The sequence below is a fragment of the Rutilus rutilus genome (genome assembly GCF_951802725.1).
Source record: "Rutilus rutilus genome assembly, chromosome: 4".
Lineage (NCBI taxonomy): Eukaryota > Metazoa > Chordata > Actinopteri > Cypriniformes > Leuciscidae > Rutilus > Rutilus rutilus.
The window spans coordinates 4,803,243-4,818,406 of NC_140212.1; the positions used below are offsets into that span (position 1 = coordinate 4,803,243).

The 15,164-nt window shown below is 39.2% G+C and overlaps 1 protein-coding gene across 2 annotated transcripts; it reads right to left on the reverse strand.

Annotated features, from left to right (window-relative positions):
• Positions 1-276: 276 nt before the first annotated feature.
• Positions 277-13,030, reverse strand: lrrn3b (leucine rich repeat neuronal 3b). Of its 2 annotated transcripts, none has more exons than XM_084407477.1 (2): positions 12,741-13,030; positions 277-3,917 (listed from the first exon to the last, which is right to left on the reverse strand). In XM_084407477.1, exon 2 carries the CDS (start codon positions 3,572-3,574, stop codon positions 1,454-1,456), a length of 2,121 nt encoding a protein of 706 aa, XP_084263603.1. In that variant the 5' UTR covers positions 3,575-3,917; positions 12,741-13,030; the 3' UTR covers positions 277-1,453. The 2 variants fall into 2 exon arrangements, with proteins under 2 accessions (XP_084263603.1, XP_084263604.1); XM_084407478.1 differs by having other exon boundaries at positions 277-3,913; positions 12,741-13,024.
• Between the last annotated feature and the right edge of the window lie 2,134 nt (positions 13,031-15,164).

Consider the following 15,164-nt stretch of genomic DNA (forward strand, 5'->3'; position numbering starts at 1 on the left):
GAAAACACTTAGGAACTTTAGCAGAACGTCTGAACTGCTCTTTTCCATACAATGATATTTGTTCATTTGCACTGCAACATGTTCCATGTTCACCTGTTTGTTTGTCTTTTAAGCTTGACCGCATCCATCCCTATTCACTTTCATCGTATAGATAGGAGCAGCTTGGAGATTCTGTGTTTGGCAGAAGAAAAAGTTAAATGGGTTTGGAATAATATGAGGGGTGAGTAAAGGGTTTTTTTTCTGGATGAACTATTCTCTCAAGACACGTGTTCATAATGGTAAATGATTTGTTTTTATTCCCCAGAAACTAGATCAGTAAACATCCTTATTCCAACATGAGAAAAAAAATGCTGACATTTATTTAGTTTTTACATTACCTTAAGCACATTGGTCTGATTGACTAATGTGTTTAGGGTAGAACAGACAGTCAATATAAAAATGGCTTTTTCACACTCAAAGCAAGGACGCAATGCTTTTAAACCATGTTTATGCTAGAAATACTGATATAGTATTTGCACAAATTTGCGTGAGGCTGGAATCATGGCTCTGTTCTCCAGGGATCTCTCAGGAAACCATTAGAAGTAACATTCAAAAGTTTTTTTTTTTTTTTTTTTTTTTTTTTCTGGTGTAAGATTCAGGAGTAGGCACTTACCCTGTCATGATCAACCTACGGCAATTTATATGAGAGATGCTTTTAAAGCGTCTGCATTCAACAACATCCAGTCCTGATAGTAATATAATCAAATATAATATATGTATGTATATAGATTCCTTAAAATGTACATTTGTGTTTTATTCAGCAAATGTGTGGTCTCGTTGCTTAAGTTGTATCTTTCATACTGCAAGTAATTCACACTTGTTTACTGCCTGGCTACTGCACAGAAGATACCTGTTACATTTCTGGATAGAATATATAACAATTTTAGCCATGAAAAGACAGATCTGCTTTTAAATAGAAAAACAACATATTTCATCAAAAGTTCACATCATAATCACCGTGATCTTCTATTCTACTAGATTTCCTTCTCAACAAACAGTCAGGTCTCTAACGCGCCTATGGTAGTCGTACAGCACAGACGGTATTGCTTGGGACCACAAAGACTGTTCCACTACTCTTTACACATGTAACAGTCAGGTATGAGAAACAACACCTTCTTGAGGTCTTAATATCATCTGTTTTCAGTGAATGGCCTACAAATATCACACTGCATATTTTGGCAGCAAGTCTCTCCCTCTACTTCTCGCTAGTTACCACTGTTCCATTGCCATTTGCCACATCTGACAGCTCATGATGAGGGGATATAGAGCTAGTTATAGATTTTCAGACATCCCTTCCATTTGAATTTGATGTCTGTGTCAAGGCAAAAAGATAAATGGCAAGTTGGAACAGTATGTTCTCCACTCTTGCCTTGTCAGTTTGCTTGTAGTATTTGTGGTCCTCTGCGTGTGCAGCTTAAAAGGCATTGTCCAACACATTTATGACTGTAGCTTTAACCTCAACAGCAGCTGGCATCCCTTTCCCAGAAATCCAGAGCCTTGTAAAAGGAGACTGCTGGCTGGTCTCAGACATCAGAGCCATTTTGGAAGGGTATCGCTTCAGTTCTCCATAAATGCAGTGGTTCCTCATAAAGACATAAATCAGAAAGCAAGCCACTAAGATCACAATGAAAAGTAGACCAAATGCAGCAATCAGTGCCACGTCCCACCTCTCAGAGTTCTTTACGGCTTGTTCTAATCCTTTAGTTAGGACATTGACACACTTGGTGTCGTGTTTATGATGGATGCTGTGAATGTCCACACACACTTTGTACTGTGTAGCAGGGTTGAGATGTGTAAGATTGTATACAGTTATGTCAGATGGTACCCTAGCTGTGAATGCCATAGTTGGATGGTTTGCACTGGGCATTGTATACCACTTAATGTTTGGCGCCAGGCTACCATGAGAGGACTTCCAGGATATCAACACAGAGTTGGTCTGTACAGATTGGATGTTGACATTCAGTGAGTCATTGACAGGCTGTGGGAAGTATCCATTTACCTCCACCGAGACAGATTTTAGGTCTGCCCCAACAAGATTGTGTGCCACACACGTGTACAATCCAGCCTCATTCTCAGTGATATCATAAATATCAAGGGTGCCTTCAGGGTGCATGTAGAATCTCTCAAAAACTGCATTTGGGATGATCCTTCTCCCAGACGGAGTCACCCAGTATATGTCTGGCTCAGGTTCAGCAAAGGCACGGCAGTGCAGGGACACAGATCTCCCACTATCCACACTGATTTGTGTGGGGAGGCTCTCTGAAGAGATGAGAGGCAGACAGATCTCCATCATCTCTCTGAAGTGAACCTGCCGCACATGCTGACCTTCATACTCTGGAGGTTCCACACAGAACAGGGAGTCAGGCTCCATGAAACGGATGTTTGTCTTGTTCATGTTCATCCACCGTACAACGCAGTCACAGCGGATAGGGTTAGAGTGCATGCTTACCTCCCGAAGATTTGGGAGGGACTCTACTGTGATCCGGTGCAGGGCACTTAAAGCATTACCATTTAGCATTAGAGTTTCCAGCCTTGGTAGCCTATAGAAAGCATTTGGATGTATATACGAAAGTTTAGGGTTGTTGGTGGCTTCGATTTTGGTCAGTTCTGGGAGGTTATTGAGGGCAAAACTATCAATGGACACCAACTCAGGCATGCTGTTAATGCCCAGTTCCTTAAGATGGAGCATGTCCACAAAGTCGCCCCTTTGAATTCTCCCAATGGGGTTCTTATTGAGATCCAAAAACTTCAGGCTCTTAAGATGCTTGAGAGCACCATGGGGTACCTTAGGGAATGTATTATCATAGAATGAGATACTTTCCAGATTGTCAAGGCCCAGAAGTGAATCATCTGGTATCTGTGAGAGGTTCATTCTAGTAAGAACCAGACTGCGCAGGTTTCTTAGAGGCTTGAAGCTCATATCCTGAATTGAAAGGATAGGATTTTCCCCAATCATTAGAATTTCCAAATTCGGTAATGGCTCAAACCATTCACTTTTTATACTCTGAAGCCGGTTGGAGTTGAGGTGCAGTCTCAGCAAGCTCTGAAGGCCACGAAAAGCCTCTGGAGAAATAAAGGAGATGAGGTTATGATTCAGGTAGAGCTCCTGAAGGTTGGTCAGTTGAGAAAGGCTGTTGTCTGGTAGGGCGCATATCCAGTTTTCCTCCATGTGTAGGGATAAGAGTTGAGGGAGGTGGCCAATGTTGAAGTCACTTATTGATGACAGGTTGTTTTGTGAGAGATCAATCTCAGTGATGTTGGGCAGGTAATCCAAAGAGTGCTCAATCTTAGCAATGTTGTTGGTCTGAAGTAAAACGACTTGTGTATCAGATGGCAATCTCATGGGCAGGTTAAAAAGTCCCAGGTCATTACAGTCAACAGTAGGAGCCTCCATATAGACGGAGCTAGGGGAAAACCAGGGTCTAATTTCACATACACAAAGTTTGGGACAACTGACTCTCTCTTCTGTAGCAAGAACAAAAGTAGTCACTGCAAGGCCCACTAGCAAATAATCCGCAAATGATATGTCCTTCATATTGGCACAGTTCCCACCAGTCAGGAGTTGGTCCTTAAAGATTTTGCAGCAAAAGGACTTCACTTCAAAAATAATCAACCATTTGTGGTGATCACTATTGAATCCAACAGAGGGCCTTCCCTAGGCCCTGACCGATGTGCTGTCAACAGATGCAATGTCCCGTTGCTAAGTCTCCCGTTATTCAGATTGAAGGTGGTGTATGGAATTTTACTGGTTGGGCAGATAAAGGTGAAAAGGTCACCATTAAACCTCGGGTAGCGGTGGTTTCAGCTAGGCAGACGCAAGGCTGTTCATTTCATTTAATACTATGGATGGTGCCATCATCATCCTAATCCACTTCTACCTGAGGAAAATAAGAAGAAAGAGATGAAAAATATTAGCATATAATTATCGAAAAATGCAAGGGCATCACTAAGGCAAGACAGAGGCATGCTGACATTTACAAAAGCCACATTAAAGCACTCTGATGTCTGCTGACATTTTATTCAGCAGTACCTTGCACGCTAAGCCTTTGACATATGGATATGGGTGTCCTTCACCCAAGATATTATTTTGGGATTCTAAAGCCGAAGTTGTCCTAAAATATGGGAATTACAAAGCTTAGTGTGTTTGACTTGTTGTAGGCATTAATATTGCTTTTTATTTTTCAATAGGGTACATTCCCAAATCCCAATGCAATGCACCATGATGAAATGTTATAGCTATGTACACAAAACATTCTCATTACACTCATGTTTAGTGAAAATATTGCAACTGGGCTATAAGCAACATATACCATGGCCTTGAATATTATATATTTTAACTGCACATGCCATGTTGGGTCTGTCTCAACAGTATTATACCAATTGTTTGTTATTTTCCTACTGTTAAAAGCAACTATCTTTGTTTTGCTATGCAGAAGAGCCTTTAAAAAAATCCAACAGTAATTCTGTGAGAGCTCTCTGCATCACCAAGGTTACCATGGAAGCTGTAGCCAGAAAGAAAGTGAGTGAGACAAAAGGAGTGAGAATTTTCCATCAAATCATCATCCCTCTTTTTAACTTCAGTGGCTAAGGAAGGTGGTGAGTAAGTAAGGATTCCACAAAAAGTCTGCAGTAAGCTTCGCAGACATGGAGGAATGGGAGTTCATCCCTCAATGCTCTGTGGAGGTGAGAGTGTGTTGAGTATTTGAGGGGGCGAAATGTGTGATTTTTCCAAGGCAACAAGATTCTTCATAAAGCCAAGAACATTCAGAAAAAGCGTCAATAAAGGGACCTTCTGGTGACTAATATTTGTGGCAACAGAATCTGTTTGAAATACATGGTATACAGGGCCTTCTCCGTTTCAGTTGTTTTGTCTGGTAATCATGATTACAAAAGAGTATCTGATCTGTTAATGTCTCGCCATCACTGAACTATACTTGTGTTGTAAACAGACACACTAGGAACTACACTCTCTTTCCATAGACAGAGTCAAATTGTTAATTGCAAATTGTAAAGTCTAGCGGGTAATGAGTGCTATTAAATTTGGGTGTTTATTACACCTCGTAGGTGTGCGGCTGCTCTCACAGTGGTTGGAAAATGGATGCTTCACAATACCTGTGTCAGCCAAATGCATCTAGTTTTCCTGACTGACACGAATGGCCTATTTTCCTAGGTGTTAAATGGAGCACTGCTCCTGCAGTACCTGCATGTTCTCTATGGTAGTGCTGGTTCACTACTAGTGCAGAGCGTAAGCATGCTTGTCTGTTAACAGCATAGTGTTAATGTGCAAAAGGCGAAAATGCAGTTAGTTATTCTTTTGATCTCTTTAGTCTCTTCTAATTTGTGATAGTTCTGGACCTGTGATTTTTCCAGATATTTAACAAGATATTAATAGTGATTTAAATTAGTCCTTAGTATTTAATATACTTTAAGTGTAGAACAATTTAAGGGTGCATAATAAATGAAGTGTTTCTCTTATTAGAGACGGTTCACATTCAATATGTTTTTGTACTACTTTGCATTTTCTGTTATGCAGGATTGTTTTTATTATCTTGCCCTTTTAGACAAGGTTATGTTTTTGATGCAGGGCCAGAGTTTCAGTGTTTCACATAGTGAATAGGACCATTTACCAATGCACAATAAAGGCGTAGTTCAATGGGGCTTGAATAATTTGGCACTGTTTTGAGTGTGTTACATCAAGGTTTCCATAGTTCCACAGAATTATCTGCAACTGTTTGGTATGTCCACAATATTTCAGAACACAATTATTTAGATTATTCAACTACAGCTAAAAAGGTAGCTAAAACTATTTGGCTATTTGGCATATTGCATGTACTGTATATTGTGAAGTGAGAAAGAAATCAAAGACAAAACTTTTTAATCATTCTGGGGTGCGTTTCCCGAAAGCATCGTTGGCCAACTATGGTCGCAAGTTCCGTCGTTACCAATAGAGTTCAATGGACATTGCGATGAACTTGCGACCATAGTTGGCCAACGATGCTTTCGGGAAACGCACCCCAGCAATGGTAAATAATGTCTTGTTTTGCATGTAATGGCTGGCTCATGATTGTGTTCTGGAGGCTGTTTCTGTTAAAGTATCCACAAAAAAATCTCCCAGGAGAGGAGAAACACTAATACAACTAAACCTGTATTAACCTCCAATAACTGTAACAGCAATAAAGGTACTGCACACCCATTCAAAACTCCAGTCAAAGACAAATGAAGGGAATTAGGCCTAACCCAGTTAAGTGTAGGTGAGAGCGTAGACACTTAAGGACTTGGAACAACACCGTGGCTCATAGAGCGTAAGTGGCAATACCTTGCATAGTGCGGCACACTTTCAGAGACAGAGAGAAATGCAACTAATACCAGAGAAAATGGAATTTCAAGATGGATGCTCTAATCACCGTCCTGATGTACTGCAGAGTAAGTCAACGAAATTGGAGGGAGAGGAGCCGGAGAATCGTTGCCCGTCATTATTTGCCAGACCTGATATCACAGAGCTAGCATCATCTTGATTGGGCCTGTGAAATATAGGGGCATGTTTGAATAAATGTGTCCGGTGGGCAGAAGGCCTGCTGACCCTGGGAAGTAACTCAGGCTGAACGGTGGCAGCCCGGCTCCAATGTTTGCTTTGGGCCGTGCTATTTGAGATGGGCTGTAAATCTTGGGCTGGGGACTGATTACTAAGCTTGAAGTCCTCTTAAAGCTCAAACTAGCCCCTCTGGGTATTGGAAAATAGCTGTAGCAACTCAGTGCAAACTGCTCTTGGGATTATGTTTTTGTTGTTTTGTTTTTTCATTATGTGTGTTTTTTTTGTTGTTTTTTTTACTTTCATTTGTGGTAATCCTGTTAGATGTGTTGAAATAAGCAGTATTGACTGGTCCTTGTACCTAACTGATATCTACCCCTAGAACCCTTTTTTTTTTTACTGTAAAGAAGTTATATTGCCATTAAATTGGAGTTTTATACATATTAAGACCACTTTTCTAGAAAGTGCATTTATGTATTTTGATTTTATGATGTTTTATTTTTTACGGGTCTCAAACAACCAGTTTTCCACTTCCTAGCCATTATACTACTTCACTTAATTTTTTGTTAATTGTCATAAGCACAAAATACTTTTTTTGGATTAGAACATATCTGCCAAGAACATAAAAGTAACCAGCAAACTTACATGGGTTATTTTAATATATGCAATGTTGTAGCTGTAGAATTTAATTTCTAGTTAAACTTGTGTCATACAGATCACGTACAGAAAGTAGGGCAACGGTTCACACAAATGTCTACAGAAAGACACCCCTCTTCTTACTCTTACACCCATGCTCTCTCTCCTCTTTGTATTTCACTGCAGCTTTCATTTTGTTTCCACCTCTCTTCGTATGTTTAGTGTAAGTTATTCAATCAGGCCTGGAGAAGACGCAAAGGGCCTAGCAGCCAGCCAGTTTGCATAGACCTCTCAGTGGGAGGCATAGTCTGTTTCGCTGTTCCTCCCCCTGCCCTTTACTTCATTGATTTGCGATTAAAAGGTAAGGGACGAGTCCATTAAATAGGCTTTGCTATGCAATGTGTGTGCATATTGTTTCCAGTGCAAGGCACAGGGAACATTTCCCTTTGCACCTGCTCCTATATGCTCACAAAATCAGCGCAGAGTCGACGGTTAATGTTGAATCAATGTTCCAAATTAACCGATGGACCCCACAGGTTTCAGCTTTTCCACCGCCGCATTTTCTTTCCCTCAAAGAATACAAGTGTACATAGACAGTTTCTAAAATTTGTAACTGACTGTTTGATGCTGATTTTCTCTTTTAAGAAAATCAAATTCATGCTTACATATAGGGGTGTGCGATATCATGACTTTTGATCGTGAAATGTCTCCACAATCTGCTTTTGAAGAAATATGCTAGTATCAAGCTACAGTGCATTCTGTCAGTTGCAGTTCTGGCGCCTCCGGTCCCACATACTGTACACATGTTACACATCACATGTTAATTTAGAGATAGAGTTACGCACACATGACATTGCAGTTATTCACAATCATGAAAGTGTATTCTTTACATGTGTTTTAAAGCCTTGTCGTTTAAACATTTTATTCACATGCTTTTCTAAGCGTGTACACCCCAACCACGCGAACACTAAAAGAGTGTCAAACAGCCTTTGAGTACTAAACTACGTTATCTTTCGCATCTTATTGTGCTTAAAATACACACGAGGTTTAAACACAGCCAGTTATGTCTTAAGTGAACATAAACAGTTGGAAGAAAACCGGATGAGTGTCTGTATATTACAGTCTACGGTAGGTCTATATTAGATCAGTGCATGAGATCTTAAAGTGACAGCAGCCTAATAAACCTGCTGCTGCTTGTCATTGATGTTAATCAAACAACAGAAGGCAAGGAGCAAATATAGGCAAAAAAAAAAAAAAAAAGGCAAATATAGCAAGGAGACATTTTAATTGTTTATTAATAAACAAGTGTTTTCTGTGTCAGTGTTGGCTGCAAATATGAAGTTGACGATACTGACTCGCGATCTTCGCAGTAGTGAACGCGCCAGAGAGAAATGCACATTTCATACGGATTACATAAGCAGAGAGCAGTCTGTTTTCTTTCGGTTTGAATTGAATTGAATAGACATTTCAAGCTTTCTATAGATATATTTCTCAGGTCTGTGAGGCAAGTAGGCTACCTTATACGCTGAGTTTCGGTTCATTTATGAGACGAGCTCCAGTTCACGCGCCGGCGCCTCCGTGTCGTGATTATCTATTGTCTGCTATATTTACTTCTTATTGATTAAATCCAGGCAATTGGTTGATGAAACTTTGATTAAAATTAAGATACAATAAATACAAAACGAAATTCACTTTGAAGAAAGGCTTTGTGCTTTCTGTTTGAAGTCTCGGTGAAAGTTTTAGCAGTGAAAGTGAAAGCAGTCTTTTAGTGCCGCTTTCAGAGCGGTCACGTCCGTAACATTGTTTTTTCCTCATAAATACGAACAATAAAAATAAAAATAAAATGAATTTTTTATGTTCTATGGAGAGCCAACCCTTCTTCATCCGGTGGGTAGTATTGGTTTGCGTTGTGTAATTCACAGAATTACGAAAAAAATATTTTGCCACCTAAGTTAAAGATTTTTTGTGCCACATCGAGACTGATATTTTTCTAATGTCTGGACTCCTTTATAAAGGGAGTATGGATATATAAACAGACGTTTCGATATATTGGTATTAAATGCATTTTCTGAGAATTTCTATTTCAAGTTTTTACTGCAAATGTCACGTCCATACCGCTGGAATTGTCCAATTTTAAAGAATTTATCCTCAAATAGTTTTGTGGTGTAGGTCTAGGCCTACATATTTTATAATGTCACCTTCAAATAATACTAATAGTAATTTAAAGATGTGGTCGCATTGGATCTGGACGGGAAGGATAACTCTGGGAGTTGGAAGAGGTGTGTCACGATTCTGTCTTCTCACACCGCAACACAGGTTTGTGGATCTAAGTGTTGCGATTTCGGTTTCATATCGCATATCGTTACAGCCCTGGTCTTTACTGAGTCATTACTGCTTGTATTAAGTCAGGTTCAACTGATTCTCTGGGTGCAAATGTAGTTTGTAGTTAAACACATAACACATTGACATTAATTAGAATGCATAATGTTTATATGCCGCTATAATAATTTTTAATCAGATAATTCATAATTTTACATCTCTAATTATGCATTCTCTTTTAGTTTTCAGTAGTTTTCCAGCATTTTCCACTGAGTTCTAAATATGCTGTAAGAACATTCGGACTCATCTGTCCCTAACAGTTGATCCACGGTGTTATTGCATATTGCTCATACAGAGACATGAAACGTTGCTGTTTGCTCTAACATACTGTACATAACCTAGCCTAAGGGAAGGATACCGTGCACAACGCACAGGATAACTGCATCACTAAGCTACTCTTCTATATGAAGAACCTAATTATGAAAACCAATAAAATTCCCCAGGGTACAAATACAGCATTTCACTCTAATTGGGCCTGATTGATTGAAAGCTTGTTCCCAATAGCAAGTGTCAGTCAATCTATTGGTGTAGCTGTGCATGGTTTAGTGTTTTCTTAACATCCCTAGCTTGACTGTTTTTGCATAATGAGATCCCAGTTCTCCCAGTATGTGCTTTATACCGCACTGGATACCTCTACTACAGGTATCATTCTTATCTAAGAACAGATGGAGAGCACAGCAGTGCTTCTCAGATGGTTCTGCTCTGTTTACTCCTGAAAGCACAGATAGCATATGCTGCTATCATTTTCTCTTATCAAAATCTATAGTTTGAAAAAGAACTAGTCGAGGCTTTTGAAACAATGAAAGAATGTGGAGTGTGGTGACCTTTTCAATAGACAGAAAATTAGGATAAGTCATAGGTAGTTATCTTTTTTGCTATATATATATATATATATATATGTGTGTGTGTGTGTAACATTATCGCATTAACGCGTAATTCTAAATCTTTAATGCGTTAATATAATTTAATAAAAATAATGCAAATAAATTACTGAACACAGTTAGATGACCTTGGGAGTTGGGAATTTATCACACTGAGCATCTACAATGGCTCAAGCACCTGTAACCCTGGTAGGCCGAAATGATTTGATTACTGCAATTTGAAAAACTCACGGTAAATACTGTCCACCATTAAGCAAAGTCAGTAAAAATATCACACAGGCACCCAAGCAAAATTGATCGTTCATTTAAAATCCGGCCGTTGTTGTTAATGGGTGTTGTAGAATTTTCATGTTTAAGCAAACAAAAAGTGCATAGAGCTCCTAATTTTATTGGCTGTTTGTTGGTTTTCGATTTAAAAGTTTGAGAAATAATTTCAGTTTGAGAATGTATATCAGTACTTTTTGAATATTTCCAGCACATTAACAACACAGTGATTTTATTGATAACCGTGAACGTTTTGTTTATAATCGTGATATTAACTTTTCATACGTTTCATCTCTAGCACAGAAATATCTAGCAACTCCTGCTTCAACTGTACCATGTGAGAGACTAATTTTCACTCACACATATAGTGCACAAGAAGAGGGCTTCTCTGGCACCTGTTATCTTAGCAAACTTGTATGTCTTAGCAGCTGGTTAAATGTTGACTAGAAAAGAATAAGTTGTGCTCATAAGTTAGTTTTGGTAATCGAAGGAAGTGTTGAATCTGATGGGTTTACATTGCTCAGTATAGCATATAATGACAAAATAAATGTGTTAAACAAGATAAATGGTGTTTGCTCAATTTTATGATAAGTGTACGAGCATTATGATCTGCCAGATCAAGCATATTTAATGCATAAATAACATTTCAAAACCGCACATCGACCATTGCTTTGTGTCTCAAACTGCTTGGTACGATGTAACGATCAGAGAAAGCAATTTTCCAGCACCTCATCATATAAAGAGGGACTAAAATCAGTTAGACTTCAATGAGCTCACAAAAGCCATGTCTAATAGATCCTTATATCAAGGGTTTTACTTATTGTCTGTTAATTAGGGCAGCCATCAAATGGCCCATGTGATTACATCTTTGATTAAAAATTGCCCGCTCAGGCCTAAGTTTGGAGAGTTTGTCATGAAAGAGACTCCAAGGACACAAATATACACAATAATATATATATACTACTGTATAGCCTAGACAATATTTTTGCTCAACATTTTTGCTTTGTAAAGCGTCAGTGAATCCCCAGGCCCGGTAATGGTTGTCCCACAGGACATGGTCCTCTATGGTAAAACCTACTCATTATATTATTTTTATATTCCAGGCCACGTTACTTTTGCCCCTGAAACAAGTTGATCTAATTGGTATCTATTTACTAGTAGATAAGGGTCACATATGGATATTTACATATATGGATGCATGCAGTGCATGCAATCTCCTTTGACTTTTATTTTAATTTGATGCACTATCCTAAACATTTGTTACAATGATGCAAGCACATAAAATGCTATTTGCAATCTCTGACTTGTGTATCAGAAAGTACGATGCCCGTGTGCAACGATTCCCCTCCGCCTCCGTCTTCAAAAAGATGTGGGAGGACAAACTCCCTGGTTGTGTGATTAACAGCTGGGTTAAAAAAAAAAAGTCATCATCTGCATTGGAGATGTTGTGCTGTGCATGGTATAAAGTAGACTGAAGCAATGAATGCAGATCAGACGAATGGATCCGAATCACAATGCCTCCATTCAACGATTCATTTAACGATCCTTACTGTACAGTGGATGCTCAAGGCGACTGCATTTTAAATGCATGTGCTATAGGGGTGCTGTAGAACATCTTGGACGGCAACAGGGTGATATAAGTGAGATTGAGAACAGCCAGATGCAAGAATGCCTGTGGCTATCCGTCCAGGACGTGCCTTGTGTCCAAAAAATACGCATGCCAAGCTGGAGCACAGATTTCCTGTTGCTGATGCACACATGCGTTGGTTCTCCGACCGCGACATCAGCAACAGGAATTCTGTGCAGTGGTCCAGGTTGACATGACTATTTATTCAACTACCATACGGGCTTGTTATCCATTTCCCCTCCATTTCTGCTCCTTCTGACGCATATTATCTCACTCTGGCGCATATTCTCTCAACTTGAATGTGGATAGGCATGCAGTAAAACGACTGAAATGTATATTTATGAACAAAATAGATGAGGTTGAATTGGCAAATATTACAACTTACCGTTTCAACGTATGTCATTCCGGTTGATAAAGCGACATGTATTCCGTTCATCTATAGCGCAGTGCTCCAGAGAGCGGGAAGCGCGCGCCACGCAAATGAAAATATGCGCGCGTGTTCTTCTTTTAACGCAGATGGAGAAATAACAGCGGTCCTAACGTTGAGATTTTGCCGTGAAAATGAGGCAAAATCCAGCAGGTGAGAGCCGTCTGGAAGCTTTTTAGAGTCCCTCGCACTGACAACCTCCTCCTTCCTCCGCGTTCAGAGGCGCATCTGCAGCCGCTCGTTCGGTTGTCACATTGACATGCCGCTGTCTCTCTGCCCAGCGGTCATTAATATCGGAACAGCCCCCGAGTCTCCAGAGAACAACCAATAGCGGCGGGGCGGAGAGAAACTCTCGCACCTGATTGGCTAAACAGCAACGTCTGTCAGACAGGAACCGTTGGAGAAATAAAGAGAGACTAAGAAAATGGATATGGTGGTATTAATTTCTGATTGCGTAGTGTGTTGGGTTGTCTTTTGGGGACATTATGTATAAAAGTAACAGGGAGTAGGCTATGAGAAAGTTTCTACAGTAATTAACTTAAGTTTTGTATGGCTACAACAAAATATAAGGTTCGTTTTTTAGTTAGTCACACTCACACACAATTACAATAACTTAAAACTGAATTGTTTCACAGACTGATGATGCGTTTAACGGTCATCAGCGTCGTAAATCCTGCAACGTTTTTCATATTTTCATTTTTTTTTAAAGTAGGCTATGTAGGCTACATTTATAACACAATATGCCTAGGCCTACATTTTATATTACATTTACAACAAATAATAAAATAAAATAATAACTAGTTAACGCTGCTGTGAGGGTGTTTCTAAAACAGCGGCTGTGATGTCAGTAAAATTGACATCTTTCTCTCTTCCGACTGCTGTTATCAATCGCTCTCTATTTTTTTCTTCTTTCTAAAGTTATGGTGAAATAACTATTGTGGAGTTGTGGAGTCTCTCATTCACCACTATCCACCTTATTTTTCAAATAAGAGCGGGTGTGGCCATTTGTAATTTTAATGTGTCTGGCTTCCGGTGTCATTTGCTTCCAGTTATTTATGTACAAAACAGCTCGTTATGCTGCTTTATATTGCAAACTGGTATTTCTTATCATATTATTTTAATGTATTGTCTTAATTATAAACACGTAGGCCTACACACTGGTTTACTGCACTTTGATAAATTCTTCTTGTTATTTCCATAACAGCTAATAAATCGGAAGCTTCGCACATTCACAGAAAACACCTTACTTCCACGTTGAAAAATAAGGTGGACAGAAGTTTTTACCCAACTATGACGACTTCCACTGAAATGTGAAAAAGGTAAACTACTCCAACGCGATATTTCTGAGTGTTGGTGTACTTTTATAAAGTTAATTCCTGTATTGGCACACAGATTCAGAACATGCAAGTGTATGTTATCACAATCAAAACATTTAAACTGCCTAGAACAAGCTTTGTTATATAGTTTAAATCATTCATGAAAATGAAAAACATTAAAACATATCAGACCATTGTTTTTATAATGGTATAAAACATTTAAAAGAAGTGACAACTCGCCAAATCACAATGTTGCTGATATACAGTGATATGAGCACTCTTTACTTGTATGATATTGCTTAAATAATGTCTGTGTTTTTTTAAATATATATTTTATATCATTGCAGATGAGGTGTAGTGGCTTGATTTTAGGACCAGAACTGCCCAACAACCAGTGTTTTGGGAAGAAAATAATCAAGAAGCAGAAGGTACACTTTCCATGCATCCAATCCTTTCATTGTTTCAGGGACTTTGACTAAAGTACGTCCTCTTTGCTGTGAGCTGCCCCTGTTTTCAGGGATGAATTCACTGTGAAGGTGCTTTCCTGAAGCCTATATGCCCAGGTCGTTCACAGCTCACCCTCGAGACTGCACACACCTTGAGAAAACAGGGATATAACTCACAAAAGACTCCCGATAGGGTCGGACACTGGTCCATTTTTCCACATCTGGCATCAAGAGACTGCTCTGCCAAAGAAAAATGTGCATGTACTATGAAAGCATAAATCTGGGTTTTGGTTGATGTCAGCAAGTACGCGTTTTTCATCAGTCCATGCCCCTGTTTATGAAAAATTTAGAGGAATACTCGGAAGTTGTGAGGTGATTTCTTCATGGCATTTCACAGCATCTGTTTTCTGACAAGGACTTGGAGGCAGTGCAGTTTATTGACTGGAGTTCCACAGTTATAAATATTTTTACAAGAAACGAAGAGAACATGCTCTCGCAGCCTCTTACAAAGACATAGAATCTGGAAAGTTTTCTGAAGAGTCTTTAACAAAAGTAATTTTAAAGCTATACATTCTGAAATCACCATTATTCCATTATGGCCAATATAGATGTGCTTGCAC

Bases quoted from the DNA above. Each gene is read 5' to 3' on its own strand.
- lrrn3b (XM_084407477.1), bottom strand. From the start codon at position 3,574: ATGAAGGACATATCATTTGCGGATTATTTGCTAGTGGGCCTTGCAGTG.